Source organism: Nycticebus coucang, chromosome 17, assembly GCF_027406575.1.
Source record: "Nycticebus coucang isolate mNycCou1 chromosome 17, mNycCou1.pri, whole genome shotgun sequence".
NCBI lineage: Eukaryota > Metazoa > Chordata > Mammalia > Primates > Lorisidae > Nycticebus > Nycticebus coucang.
In genome coordinates this window covers 26044847-26060645 of record NC_069796.1, presented here as the reverse complement: position 1 = coordinate 26060645, position 15799 = coordinate 26044847, and the positions used below count along the sequence as shown (strand labels likewise).

The window sequence follows — 15799 nt, the reverse complement described above, 5'->3', positions numbered from 1 at the left end:
TCCTTCGTATTAACCTGGATGGACGTGGAAGATATTATTCTTAGTAAAGCATCACAAGAATGGAAAAGCATGAATCCTATGTACTCAATTTTGATATGAGGACAATTAATGACAATTATGGTTATGGGGGGGAAACAGAAAGAGGGAAGGAGGGAGGTGGGTGGGGCCTTGGTGTGTGTCACACTTTATGGGGGCAAGACATGATTGCAAGAGGGACTTTACCTAACAATTGCAATCAGTGTAACCTGGCTTATTGTACCCTCAATGAATCCCCAACAATAAAAAAAAAAAACAAAAAAAACAAAAAAAAAAAAACAAAAATGTAACAATAATCAAATTAAATCAAAATCAATTAAAGTTTTGATCTTTATAGATACCAGGCAAGAAAAAAATTCCCACCAATTGCAATGATATACTATTTCTACTATAACCCTTCTTAGTACTCCTTGATCTGAAAATCTGTGAAAAAGTTATTTCTGAATAGAATTTAGGCTACATTATGTAAACTGGGTAAAGATGGTTATACATGTACTCCATTTATTGTAAGATTGCAACATGAAAGTAGCCATGTGAGAGGTTGAACAATGGATAGGAACTCCAACTAACATCTTATCTCCCAAGATCTGGGGAGATAACACTATTTCTCTTTAGCCAAAGTCTCTAGAAGTAAAGATTCTATTTGTATACGATTTGTGGGTTTTTTTTTTTTTGTAGCAGAAAGTAAATGTTTTAGATTGAATATATAAATATTACCATGTTTTGTTAAATGAAGTATTTTACTTCCTTAATGTTTGCAAACAGATATTTATTAAATCCCTTACTTATATTAAGAAAGATTTTTCTAAAGGGCTGTCAAAGTTACCATGACATTTTCTATTCATATTTTTCATCCTGCTCTCAGCGTCAGCACACAGAAGTTTAGCACATTTCTTATGAATTTCCATCCAAAAAACTGCATTCATTTAATTATGGCCTGCTCTGATTTTGTGATTATATGAGGTTAGGGTCCCAGGAAATACTCTGAAAGAAGGATTTGGCTGCAGAGGGCTTATTAAGATGGTATTTATAAAGGAAGGAAAAAAGCAAGACTACAACAGAGGCTTCAGCCAATCCCAAGGGGAGAACTGGAATTGTCCCCAATCAAAGCAAGGAAGCCAGATCTTTTGGTCCTGTATCAATCAGTCATTGAATGCAGGTTGATGCATTAAGGTAATGCATGTATTAAGGCAATGGAGTTCTTTAGCTGAGGGGAATTCCTGGGGAGAGACTCAGCTGTGAATCATCAGTAGCCAAAATTAACTATAAATGGATCAGAGACCTAAATATAAAAACCAAAACATACTGGGGGCATACCATCTACAAAAATTAAATCATGAAGAAATAGAAAACCTGAACAGACCAATAACCAGCAATGACACTGAAAGTCTACTAAACCATCTAAAGAACTAATACCAGTTCTTCCTAAACTATTCCAAACAATTAAAATGAGGAAATTCTTTCTAACATTACATGAGGCTATTATCACTCCAATAGCAAAGCCAGACAAAGAAACAACAAAAAAGAAAACTGCAGGCCAATATCTCTGATGAACATAGATGCAAAAATCTTCAACAAAAATATCAGCAAACTAAATTCAGATTATGGATGGCAAGTAAAAAGAATGGAATTGACGAGGCAATAGAGTATCATCTGAAATCAAACCCCCAACACACACAAAAATTCAGGATCTGAATGAAAAATTCACTAAAGAGAAAGATAACATTAGAAAAAAGATAATATAATGTAAATAAATGAAAGAGTCACATAGGACCGGTTGTAATAGCTCACACCTGTAATCCTAGCCCTCTGAGAGCACAGGGTGGGTGGATCGCTTGAGCTCAGGTGTTCGAGATGAGCCTAAGTGAGACCCATCTCTACTGAAAACAGAAAAACTAGCCTAACCTTGTGGCAGGCACCTGTAGTCTCAGCTACTGGGGAGGCCAAGGCAAGAGGATTGCTTGAGCCCAAGAGTTTGAGGTATCTGTGAGCTATGATGACACCATGGCTGTCTACCCAAGGTGACAGAGTAAAACTGTCTCAAAAAAAGAGTCACTTAGGAAATTTCAAAATATACTAGAAATATTTAACAACAGACTAGAGCAAGTGGAAAAAGGAATTTCAGGGCTTGTAGGTAAAGATTTTGAGGTAAGCCAGTCAGGAAAACATGCAAGAAAAAAAGAACAGGGATGAATGAACAATCACTGAAGAAATATGAAATTATGCAATTGAACTAATAAGAATTTTAGGTTTCTCTGAGGGAGAAGAAGAAAAAGCAATAAGCATGCAAAACTTATTTTAGAGAATAATAGAAGAAAAGTCCTCTGGTATTGCTAGAGGCTTAGATATCCAGATATGAGATAGTCATTGAACAGCTGGAAGATTCATAGAAAATAAGACATCACCAAGACATATAGTCATCAGCCTGACCAAAGTCACAGAGGAGGAAATCCTTCAAGCTACAAGACAAATGTCACAAGTTACTTACAAAGGATAATCCATCAGACCAACAGCAAACCTCTCAGAAGAGGCCTTCCAAGCCAGAAAGGATGAGGTCCCATTATTAGTCTTTCTAAATGGAATAACTGCTAGCTAAGAATTTTGTGTCCTATAAAACTAAGTTTCATAAATGAAGGAGAAATAAAGTCTTTCCCAGATGAGCAAACACTAAGAGAATTTGTCACCACTAGACATACCCTACAGGAAATGCCTAAAACTGCTCTATGTGTGGAAAGGAACAATCATACCCACCAATGGAAAAACATGTGAAAGTTAAAGATCCCAATGCTTATAAAACAGTAAAACAAGGGGAAAAAAAAGAACTAAATATCATTTAACATGAAGAACAGAGTAGTATCTCACATATCAATGCTAATATTGAACAGTCTTAATACTCCTTTTAAATGATATAGATTTCTGGATGGATGAAAAAACACACCCCAAGTACTTGCTATCTCAAAGTAACTCATCTAACTCACAAGGATTCTCATAGACTCAAGGTAAAGGATGGAAAAAAAGAAAAAAACCACTCCACATGGATAGAAACAAAAAGTGAGCAAGATTAGATTCTCATATCAGGTAAAACAGACTTTAAATCAACAATGATAAAAAGAAATGACAAAGATAGTCATATATAATGATAAAGGAAACAATTCAGAAAGAGGATATAATAATTCTAAATACTTATTTGCACCTAACATAGGAGCTACCAGATTCATAAATAAAATACTACTAGATCTAAGCAAAGAAAACAACAACAACACCATAATTACTGGGGACTTCAATACTCCACTGATACTAGTGGATAGATCATCGATGCAGGAGATCAACAAAGAAACACTGGGCTTAAACAGAACTCCAGAACAAATGGACCTAACAGACACCTACAGAATATTCTACCCTAAACTTCAGCATATACTGCACAATACACATTCTTCTCATAAGTACATGGAATATTTTCCAAGATAGATCATATGTTAATTTGCAAAGAAAGTCTCAGGAAATTCAGAAAAATACAAATCATTCCATATATCTTTTCATGGGATAAAACTAGAAGCTAATTCCAAGAAGAACTCTCCAATCTACACAAAGTCATGGAAATTAAATAACCTACTACTCATTGATGCTTGGGTCAATGACAAAATTCACATGGAAATCAAAAGATTTTTTTTGAACTCAACAATAATCATTATGCAAACATCCAAAATCTATGGCATACAGTAAGTGTAATGTTAAGACTAAAATTTATGGAGGGAGGGAGGAAGAAAGGAAGGAAGGAAGACAGATTTAGTGTTATACCTCAAGGAACTGGAAAAAGAAGAACAAGTCAAACCCAAAGCCAGCAGAGGAAAATAAATAAAGCTCAGAACTAGATGAAATACAAAAAAAACCCAAAAAAACAAAAAAAAAAAACAAGCAAAAATACAAAGTGCCAATGAAATAAAAAGTGGGTACTTTGAAAAGATAAACAACATTGATAGACCTCTAGGTAAATAAACCAGAAATAGAGAACATAGAGTCCAAATGAGCTCATTCAAAAATGAAAAAGGAGACAATACAACTGGTACCAGAGAAATAAAAAATAATCATCTGTGACTACTATGAAAATCTCAGGGTGGCACCTGTGGCTCAGTCGGTAAGGCGCCGGCCCCATATACCGAGGGTGGCGGGTTCAAACCTGGCTCCTGCTGAATTGCAACAAAAAAATAGCCGGGCGCTGTGGTGGGCACCTGTAGTCCCAGCTACTTGGGAGGCTGAGGCAAGAGAATCGCTTAAGCCCAGGAGTTGGAAGTTGCTGTGAGCTGTGTGATACCATGGCACTCTACCGAGGGCCATAAAGTGAAACTCTGTCTCTACAAAAAAAAAAAAAAACAAAAACTAGAAAATGTAGAGGAAATGGATAAATTCCTGAAAAACACACAACTTCCCAAGCCTAAAACAGAAAGAAATAGAAATCCTGAACAAGTAGTAACAAGCAATGAGCAGTAAGATGGAAACACTAGTAAAATATCTATCAAGGAAAAATTCCCAGACCAGACAGATTTATAGCCAAATTCTACCAGTCCCTACAAAGAACTGGTACCCTGTCATACAGAAATTATTCTGTAGCATTGAGAAGGAGGAGATCCTCCCTAACTCACTCTGTGAGCCAGCATCACCTTCATACCAAAACCAGGAAAGAATACAACAAAAACAGAAACCTACAAACAAATATCCCTGGGAACTTAGATGCAAAAATCTTCAACGAAATACTAGCAAACCAAATTCAATAGCACATCAAAAAGATTATTCACATGATCATGTGGGTTTCATCCCCAAGATACAAAGAAGATCCAACATATGCAAATCAATAAATGTGATTTATTGCAAAACCAAAAACAAAGACCACATGCTGATCTCAATGCAGAGAAAGCATTCAATTAAAATACAGCGCAATTTGTTGATAAAAATTTTCGACAAATATAAAGGAAACATACCACAAAATTATAAAAGCCATATAAGACAAATCCACAGCAAATATCAAACTGCGTGGGGAAACGTTGAAAGCATTCCCACTAACAACTGGAACAAGAAAAGGTGCCCATTGTCACTACTTCTATTGAACATAGTATTGTAAGTTGGCCTAGCCAGAGTAATCAAGCAAGAGAAAGAAATAAAGGGCATCCAAAACAGGAAAGATGAGGCCAAACTATTTCTGTTTGCTAGTGATATGATCTGGTATCTAAAATATTCTAAAGACACCACAAAAGACTCCCAGAATTGTTAAATAAATCCAGCAAAGTCTCAGGTTACAAAATCAGTGTACACAGATCAGTAGCATTTATATACACCAATAATAGTCAAACCGAGAGTGAAATCGAGAACCCAATACCATTACAACAGCAACAAAGAAAATAAAATTCTTAGGAACATACTTAACCAAAGAGGTGAAAGATTTTTTCAGGGAGAATTACAAGATACTGATGAAAGAAATCATGGATGCCCCCAAACAAATGAAAAAATATCCCACGGATTGGAAGAATCAACATTATTTGAATGTCCATACTAAAATGCCCAAAGTGATTTACAAATTTAACATAATCCCCATTAGATTTACAAATTTAACATAATCCCCATTAATACATCAGTGTTATAGTTCACAGGTTCTAAGCTTCATTTTGAACTAAAAAGGAGCCCAGATAGCCAAAATCATCTTAAACAAAAAGATCAAATCTGAAGGTATCACAATACATGACTCGATATTATACTACAAGGCTATAGTAACCCAAATAGCATGCTACTTATATAAAAGTAAAGACAAAAACCAAAAGAACGGAATATACAACCCATTAATAAAACCATCTATCTGCAACTGATCTTTGACAAAGTGGACAACATACACTGGGGAATGGAAGCCCTATTTAATAAATGGTGCTTGGAAAATTGGATAGCCACATGCAGAAGAATGAAATAGGACCCATATCTCTTGTCATATACAAATATTAATTCAAGATGGATTTAAGATTTAAATATAAGGCATGAAATTATAAAAATTCTAGAGGACAGGGTAGCACCTGTGGCTCAAGGAGTAGGGCGCTGGTCCCATATGCCAGAGGTGGCGGGTTCAAACCCAGCCCCAGCCAAAAACCACAAAAAAAAAAAAAAAAATTCTGGAGGACAACATAGCTAAAACTCGTTTAGGCAATGGCCAAAGCAAAGAATTTATCACTACGACTTCAAAGACAAAACAGCAAAAAGAAAAAGAAATAAGCGTGACTTAATTAAATTAAAAAGCTTCTGCACAGTGAAGGAAATAATTAGCAAAGTAAATAAATCTATAGAATGGAGGAAAATATTTGTATACTATGCATTCACAAAGGGCTAATATCCAGTCTCTACAAAGAATTCAAATACATCAGGAAGAAAAAAGCAGACAACTCCATTAAAAAAGTGGGCAGAAGACATGAACAGAATCTGAACAGACAAACAGGTACAATGAGTATTATTTGGATGATGGGCACATTTGTTGTCCTAACTCAAGCCATGTAATAAAAACATTTGTCCTCCCTTAATATTTTGAAATAAAAAAGAAAAGAAGATAGACAAATGGTCAATAAACAAACAAAAAAAAGTGCTCAGCATCAATAATCATCAGGGAAATGCAAATTTAAACCACAATAAGATACCACTACCCATGACAGAATGTCCATTACCAAGTCAAAAAACAATAGATCTGGCATGGATGTAGAAAGAAATGAATGCTCATACACTATTGGTGGGATTGTAAATTAGTACAATATCTGTGGAAAACATACGGCAATTTCTCAAAGAAACAAATGTAGACTTATCATTTGATCCAGCAATCTGGGTAGTGATCCAAAATCACTACTGGGTAGGTAACTACCCAAAGGAAAAGATGTCATTTCATCAAAAAGACACTTGTACTCAAATGTTTATCATACCGCAATTCACAATTGCAAAGATGTCTAATAAAATAAAGTAAATGAAATAAAATAAAATAATGCAGGCATAATTTAGTTTTTTGTCCAAAGACATGGCTTTTGGCTTTGATTTTTGTCATTCAAGTGTATCTAGAAAATTACAAACCACCCCCAAAATTCTACACAGTTAAGCAGGTAAAATGTCATTTTAAAATTAAAATAAAACATTCCCTTAAAAGAAGCTTCTACATAGCCAAGGATGCAATCATGGTATGAAGAAACAACCTACAAAAAGGGAGAAAATATTTGCATACTATGCATCTGAGAAGTGATTAACCTAGGATGTATGAGAAATTTAAGTCGATGGCAGAAAACCAATGATCCAATTAAATATGGGGAAAAGATATCAGTAGATATTTCTCAAAAGTAGACACATAAATGGTATGTGTAAAAAATGCTCAAAATCACTAATTATCAGGGAAATGATAAAACAACAATGATATATCATCTTACTCTAGTTGGAATGAATACTATAAAAAGTGGGGGGAGACAAATGCTGGCAAGGATGTGGAGAAAGGGAAACTCTTATGTATTGCTTTTGGGAATGGAAATTAGTATAGCCACTATGAAAAAGAATATGATGGTTCCTCAAAAATTAAAAATAGAACACCATATGAGCTAGAATTCCTACTACTGGATATAACTCCAAATAAAATGAAACTATGTGTCAAAGAGATACCTGCATATCCATGTTTTTACTACAGCACAATTTGCAATAGCCAAGACAAGGAATCAACCTAAGTGTTCATCAATGGATGAATAGATTAAGAAAATATGGTATATTTACACAATGGACTACTGTTTAGCCTGTCACTAGCAAAATGGATGAACCTGGAGGACATTATGATAAATGAAATTCATTAGGCACAGAAAGACAATGATCACTGCATGATCTCACATATATGAAGAATCCAAAACAAAAGTTTATCTCACAGAAGTAAAGAATAGGAAAGTGCATCGGAGGCTGAGAAGAGTGAGGGCATTGCAAAGGGATAGGGAAAGGTTGGTTAATAGATGCAAAGTCATAGTTAGGTAAGAGAATAAGTTCTAGTGTTCCATTGCACAGTAGAGTAAATATAGTTAAAAGTAATACACTGTATATCTCAAAATAGCTGGACTAGGGAATTGTAAATGAAATGATAAATATCTGAGGTGATAAATACCAGGTCTGACAATTAAGTCTGTGAACTCATCATAGAAAAAGTGCTACATACCTCATTGCTGAATACCACTGCGGTCACCCTGGAAGTACTCCCCTTGGGAAGCTGTGCACCAATCCCAGTACCTGGTCTACCCTCCAAGATAATTTTGGAACTCTTTTTCTGGAATGGCCATCAGAGCTGTCATCATATTACCCTTGATGACTTTAATGTCAACAAAACGTCTTTCAATATTTCCTTTATCTTCAGGTAAAGAAAAAAGGCACTGGAGACAAGATCGGGGAGTAGGGAGGCTGTTCCAATGCAGTTATTTGTTTACTGGCTAAAAACTCCCTCACAGACAGTGCTATGTGAATTGGTGTATTGTTATGATGGAAAAGCCACACTTTTCTCACGCCAAGATTTTCAATTAAGATTTTCCTGTTTCTGTATCAATGTTTACTTGGTTTGCTACACTTCTCATAATCAGCCTACGATTTTGAGACACAACTGGGCAAATTTTTGCAATGTTTTCATCAGTTGTGTTTGTTACTGGCAGCCCTGATCATTCTTCATCAATGACACTTTCCCTTCCCTCAGAAAATGTTTAACCCATTTTCTTCATGGCATTATCCTCATAACTTGGGCTAACATACCCCTGATTTCACTTCCATTCTTGCTAAGTCTAAAAAGAAATTTAATGTCTCTTTGTTGTTCTAATTCAATCTTCAATGTTCTCCTGATGGCACACAAAACCATGTGACAATAGTGAACACTACTCAGCAAGACACCGCCACGTGTCAACATGAACACATCTGTGAGACACTGATATACCAAGGTTATGAAACCTCAGCAAGTTGTTTGTACAGTGCTGCCAATGTAAGCACATGGTGCAAGTTCACAAATTTAATTGTTAGACCTCACATGCTAATTACCACAATTTGATCATTACACATTGTATTTGTCTATCAAAACATCACACTGTACTCCACAAATATGTATAATTATGTGTTATTTTTTTTTTTAAAGGAAAAGAAACAGAAACAGGGTGGGGGTAATCTCTAAAACTACAAAATTTCTAGAAAAAAACTTAGGAGGAAATATTTGTGACCTTGGGCAAAGATTTCTTAGGTTAAATACCAAAAGCATGATCCATGAAAGTACAAATTGATAAATTAAATGTCATGAAAACAAAAAGCTTCTGCTCTTCTAAAAACACTGTTAAGAGAAGAAAAAGAGTAAGCTGCAAAAAATACTTGCAAAACATATCTGAAAAATTACTCAAATCCAGAATATATTTTTTAAAAAACTACTAATAAGAAACAATCAATACAGCTTAAAAATGAACTAAAGATTTGAATAGATACTTTAAGATTTGAATAGATACCTATTCAAAGAAAGAAGCTATAAAGGTGGCAAACAAGCAAATTAAAATACATTCAACATCATTAGTTCTTAAGGATATGCAAATAAGTCCATAAAGTTATAATTACATCTATCATAATGGCTAAAATTACAATAAAAAGGCCTAGTAGGGTTGGAAAAAATGCGGATAATGTGAACCTTTTATACACTGCTGGCAAGAATGTAAAATGATACAACCACTTTAGAAAACAGGTAGTTTTTTAAAAAGTTAAAAGTATACTTTCCACATGATTCAACTATTCCACTCATGGGTATTTATCCAGGAGAAAAGGAAGCATACAAGGGCAGGCATTCTTCCTTTCTTTCTTTGGAATGCCACCCCATCTCCTTGCTCTTTTCTCTCTCTTTCCCCATTCTCTTTCTCTCTCTTACCCCTTCTCTTCTTCTGAGAAGGTAAAATAAATTTATAGCCTAAAGAAAAAGAAAGTGTATGAGCACATCAATACAAAAACTTGTGCATGAACGTTCATAGCAACCTTATTCACAGCCAAAACCCAAAAAATAACTAAGTATTAGTCAACAGGCAAAAGAACTTAGTTCATTCTGCATTACTATATAGGAACATCTTCCATTTATAATGAAAAGAGGTTTATTTTTCTCATGGATCTGCAGGCTGTATGAGAAACATGGTACTGACATCTGCTCAGCTTCTGCTGAGGCCCTCAGGCTGCTTCCACGCACAGCAGAAGTCTAAGGGGAACAAGGCATGTGCAAAGATCACATGGTGAGGGGGAACCAGGAGAGGCTGGATGGAGAGTTGCAAGGTTCTTTTTAACTACCAGCTCTTAAGGAATAGAGTGAGAAGCCCCCCAGTGGAAGGCATTCATCTATTCATGAGGGATCTGTTCTTAATATGCAAAGACCCATTAGACCCCTCTCCAACCCCAGGGATCAAATTTCAACATGAGATTTGCTGGGGACAAACAAACCATATCCAAACTATAGCAAGGATGAACAAATTTGTACATCCAACATAATGGGATAAAATTTTGCAATAAAAGGGAACTATTCACGCCCACTATGACATGGATAAATTTTCAATTAATTCCTCTGAGTGAAAGAAGACAGGAAAAAAGGGTTCATATTATATGCCCCTATTCTTGAGGGATGTGGACAGATGGGAAGAGCAGATGGAGGTATTACTATGAGGCATGAGAAACTTTTGAGGGTGGTGGATAGGTTCATTACCTTGTGGGATGGCTTCATATGTGTTTACATATCTCGAAGTTCATCAACGTGACTACTTTAAATGTATTAATTATATATCAGTAAAGCTGAAAGAAAGAAAGAGAAGGAAGAAAGAAAAAAGGTAGGGGGTAGAGGCAAAACAATAAAACAACAAGTTCTGAGATATCACTTCTTACCTATTAGAATATAAAACAAAATAACCTATTTCTTAGAACAACAACAAATCTTTAGATGTACGTAGAAATACAGTTCTATAGTACTCTCATTTTAATAATAAATAGGAATATCTACTTTAAAACATCTGAAATTTGAAGTTTATTTAAAATACAAGCAATATATTGCCAAGCTTGATTCATTAATGATTTGACAATTTGCTCATCAAAGGGAAGAATCTTTTGAAAGTCATCTTAGAGTGTTAAAATTATAGATACCAGGTCGGGTGTGGTGACTCACACCTGTAATTTTAGCACTCTGGGAGGCCAAGATGGATGAATTGCTTGAACTCAAGAGTTCAAGACCAGCCTGAGCAAGAATGAGACCCTGTCTCTAAAAATAGGCAGATGTCGTGGAGGGCGCCTGTGGTCCCAGTTACTTGGAGGCTGAGGCAAGAGAATCGCTTGAGAACAAGAGTTTCAGGTTGATGTGAGCTATGATGCCACGGCACTCTACTAGGGATGACAAAGTCCAAAATTTTTCTGTCTCCAAAAAAAGGAAAAATTATAGAGAACAGAAGTGTGACCGAATATATGTTTCCCACAAAACTAAGAATCAATCACAGCAAGTAGTAAAAGAAGAACAGAATTAACATGATTTGACACCACTTGCTTTCTTCCATTTATCAAAAGTCAAATCTTTTAGTTACTTTAAGGTCTTTTGGAATGCTGACTTTCTATATAGCAGGCTATGATTTGGATCTCACAGATCAGAAATTCTAAAAGTACTTTTGTGTCATTGGCATGTAATGATTCTTTAATAAAGTCATCCCTAAATTACAACCTGAATGCTAAAGGGCTTGTGAGATTTTAGAACAAGCCCAGTTTTGCAGAGTGAGTGAAATACTTCACATACATTCCAGCACTAATGAATTCATACCCATATTCTCAGTTTGGGATGTGCTGCTCCACATAACCGGTGACATCATCTGTTTCATATCACTCATTTCCCTATCAATGTGTCAGGATTCTCATAAATAGTTTAGAGCAAGCAAACCTTATCCTGTTCAAGCCAAGCTTCCTTGCAATAGAATTTTTATTTCCTAAACAATTTCAAATGAGATGATTTATATGCACTAGCTGTTCTGTGAGAAGATGTTACAATGGAGCAAAGGCAACAGTTTATACATGTGTGACATCCTAATCCTCCAACAGACCCAAAGGCATAGGGTTCAGATAAATGGGGACAACCTGGCAAGCAGATCTAAATAAAATAAACTCTCCCTGGATTATCCCATGACATTCCCACAATGCTATAGTGAACACATATGCTTTGGTTATTAACATTTGGAGCTCCTTGAATCTCCATGAATCTCAACTTCTTAATTTCTAATTTGATAGTAACAATAATATATATATTTTTGAAGTATCAGTATAGTAGTGATGATCCCAGACAGGGCCCTCGCATGCTGTTCTAAGGATTCAGAGAAAGAGTAAGGCAATCACCTAGTTACTATGCTTGGCTCTCAGTCCATTTGTTTATTTCAAAGGATACAGATTGAGAACCCTTCTCAGATCTAAAATTTTGTCCTGGAGATGCAGAGACTAAGAAAGCTCAGTCCTTACTTTAGGAATGAACAGTCTACCAAAGGAATCTGCAAGTTCAAGTCGATGCAGAGAACGGTGCAGTAATGGCAGATAAAGAACCACCACAGCACGAAGGTGGAGTGTGGCTCATTCTGCTGGGGTGGTCAAGAAATCTTCACAGAATTGGAATGATTTCATCACCTCCATCTTCCCCACCACTATTACACACAGTTATTTAAAAGAGGCACCTGCGGGCGGAGCCTGTGGCTCAAGGAGTAGGGCGCCGGTTCCATATGTCGTAGGTGGCAGGTTCAAACCCAGCCCCGGCCAAAAACCACCAAAAAAATAAATAAATAAATAAATAAATAAAACAGGCACCTGAGACACACTTGCAATTTGGTCTCTCGTAGCTCCCAGGATCTGTTCTGCTAAGTTCTATGTTCTATGAGTTCTGTGATTTAGAAAGGACAGTGCTGAGGAAGGAGGCAGCAGTCACAGGGTTATCCCACAACCTTGGGGTATCCCATCCTAACTTCCTCCAGCTGAACGTATTCTTTTAGAAATATAAAAAGACAGAAACGAAAGCAGAACCAGTTCCTTGGAGTCCTAGGGCTCCCAACCTTGTCAAATATAAATTGGAAGGGGATAGATTCTGAACTCCAAGAAGCTAATTGGAAGCCCCAGGCAGACATCTAAATGTGGTAATTGGCACCTTGTCCTTCTCAGCGGGATGCAGCCAACAAGAGGATTACCTCTAGGGTGCTGATTGATTAGCACCATTAGCAGAGATTGGTTTTCTGAGGTTTCCTGTCTCTGAAACCCAAAGGTCCCAATCACACAGAGAAAAATTGTTTTCCTGTGGTCCAACAAGGGACATTCTTTAGACAACAGAATCATAAGAAGCTCCATTAAATAAAATGAAAATTCATTATTGGGTGTTTTATTTCCTAGTTGGAAAAAGAGCAATCCAAGATGAAAGAATCGCTAGCAGAAGAAAACACAACTTTAATTAAAACTACATTCTACCCATCTAATTGTGTTTCCCTTTGACTTATTTTTCTTCAAAGAAATCTTCTTTCTGAAAATGATCATGAAAGGGACAGCTATGTCCAGTTGGTCTGGGGCCCGATGAAATGAACTAACTACACTGAGAATAAGAATATGAATATTTTAAGAATAATTTGGGGGCAGAAGTGGGGTTCTGCATATGTCTTTCCCAAAGGAATCTGTTGTTTGTAGCTGATGATGCTGGGGTGGGCAGGGAGCAACAGACCAGAGATGCTGAATCCACAAAGAAATAGTGAAATTGAAGAGCAAAGTCCTCTGGCCCACAGGGGAGTCCATTTAAATGCTAGCAATTCAACTAACTATACTTTTGTACGTTTGTGGGTACTTTATCTAACATTTTCATATCCCAAATATCTTACTTTGAAATAGACTATTGAAATAACATTGTCCTCATTCTAGAAATGAAAAAAATAAGGTTCAGACAGTTTAAACGACTTGGCTGTCATCACACAGGTTGGAACAGGCATATGTATATCAGACTTCAAGTATTTGGATTCTGAGTCATAGGATTATAACACACTGCCTCTACACTGGTGCTGAAAGCTCCACAAATGTCTCTGGGTGGAGTCTAGAACGTCCTAAAACTGACCTAGGGAGCCTCAGAGAAATACAGATAGCTTTTTTTTTTTTTCATTCTTCAGGAAAATTCTCCAACTAACATAGAAGTAGAGAGCTAGTGTAACGACCTTCCATGTATCCACCACCCAGCTTCAACACTTCTTAGCAGCTCACAGTGGGCCTAGGGAGAGACCCAGCGGTGCTCAGGCAGAAAGGGCCCAGCTTTCCCAGGCATGAATAACAAGACCTCAAGCATCAGAGCTAAGCATGTCATCAGCTGACCTGAAAGAGAATGAAACTAAATATATCTGGACTAGACCATGACTTAAACTTAACTAAGCCGAATAATGTGACGTATCTGATTTATACCACTTATGTGTGAACTCCAGGATTTCCTCATATAGAATATAAGTGAATATTTCAGAGCAGCTCAGGGCCTCTAACATTGTTGTAGGGCCACAGGGAACAGCCTGGAGTTTATTACAGGTCACAATTCAAAAGGCCACACCACATCCCCAAGTTACCACTCCACCCCACTTAGTCTTCTACTTGGAAAAGAATATTCCACGTTCCATTTTAAACATCTTTTCTAGTAAACTATGAAAACTAAATTACATCAAGAAAACTTCAATATGAATTAAAGAAGTTTGTTTCATTAATTATAATAAGTGTTTAATTAAAAAAGAATTCATACAAATTGGATTTCTTACCGATGCTTTGTTTTTTTGTTCTATATCTGAATCTGAACTGCTTGAGGACGGGCTGAAATAGAGAATTTAGAATTCTGAAATTGCGTTTCAGGCACACGTGTGCGCATGCGTGCACATCAACCACCACCACCACCATCACCACCCACCCCCGCCCCCAACACATCAAATAGCTCTTTACACGGTAACATTTAAGATAAATTTTCCAAAGTATTTCCTCCAAATGTCAATTTCTGGACTTTTCAAAAGGAAATAAGAATAATGGAATGTAAACTTTTCTTGCAGAAGATAAAATAGCCTTTATAGCTTCTCTTGAGAATAAGCAGTCTGAACAGTACAATCTGTTCTGAAAACCTGCAAAATCTCTTATTTCAACTAAATAAAAAAAAAAAAAAAAAGAGGGAGGAAGCAGACTTAGGGAATTCTTTGCCTCGTACACTTTGGGCTCCTGCCCTCCGCCTCCTGGATCGGTGGTCCCATAAGCTCACAAACTTGTTCTTTATCACGTCTGGAAGTCTCTCACCCCTTCGGTTTCTGCTAGGTCACGCTGACTCCCCTCGTCATAAAGATTATAGCAAAACTGTATTTTGTCTGCGATTCCTTTCCTCCTATTTTTTTTTTACTAAAGTCAGTGCAGTCAGGCTCTCACTAGTACCAGGCCACTGAAACTGCACTTGTCAAATTCAGCAGGGATCCCCACAGTACCATATAGCCCCGGGGTCGTCTGTCATGACTCATCTTCCCTAACAGCGTGGGACAGTGACTCATCACTACCTCTTAGAGTTATTTTCTTCACTCAGCCCCAGGACATCCCATGGTTCCAGAACACGTCCTCCCACTTCCTCCACATCTATCCTGGTGGGAATTCACCCTCCCTTCTTGTCTTGGCTCAGACATCCCCATCTCTACCCTCTGCCTGTCATTTAAAATTGAGCCCCTCACTTCATCCCCATATTTTG

General features: G+C 36.7%; 1 protein-coding gene across 1 annotated transcript in view; it reads right to left on the bottom strand.

Annotated features, from left to right (window-relative positions):
- The window catches only part of CCDC192 (coiled-coil domain containing 192), a 212168-nt gene extending 199105 nt beyond the window's left edge, over window positions 1-13063 (bottom strand). The window contains exons 1-2 of the mRNA XM_053566892.1: window positions 12886-13063; window positions 10769-10854 (exon numbers count right to left, since the gene is read on the bottom strand). Coding sequence (XP_053422867.1) covers window positions 10769-10786 — 18 coding nt within the window. The 5' untranslated portion in view covers window positions 10787-10854; window positions 12886-13063. The remainder of the gene's footprint in view (window positions 1-10768; window positions 10855-12885) is intronic.
- Window positions 13064-15799: the final 2736 nt, after the last annotated feature.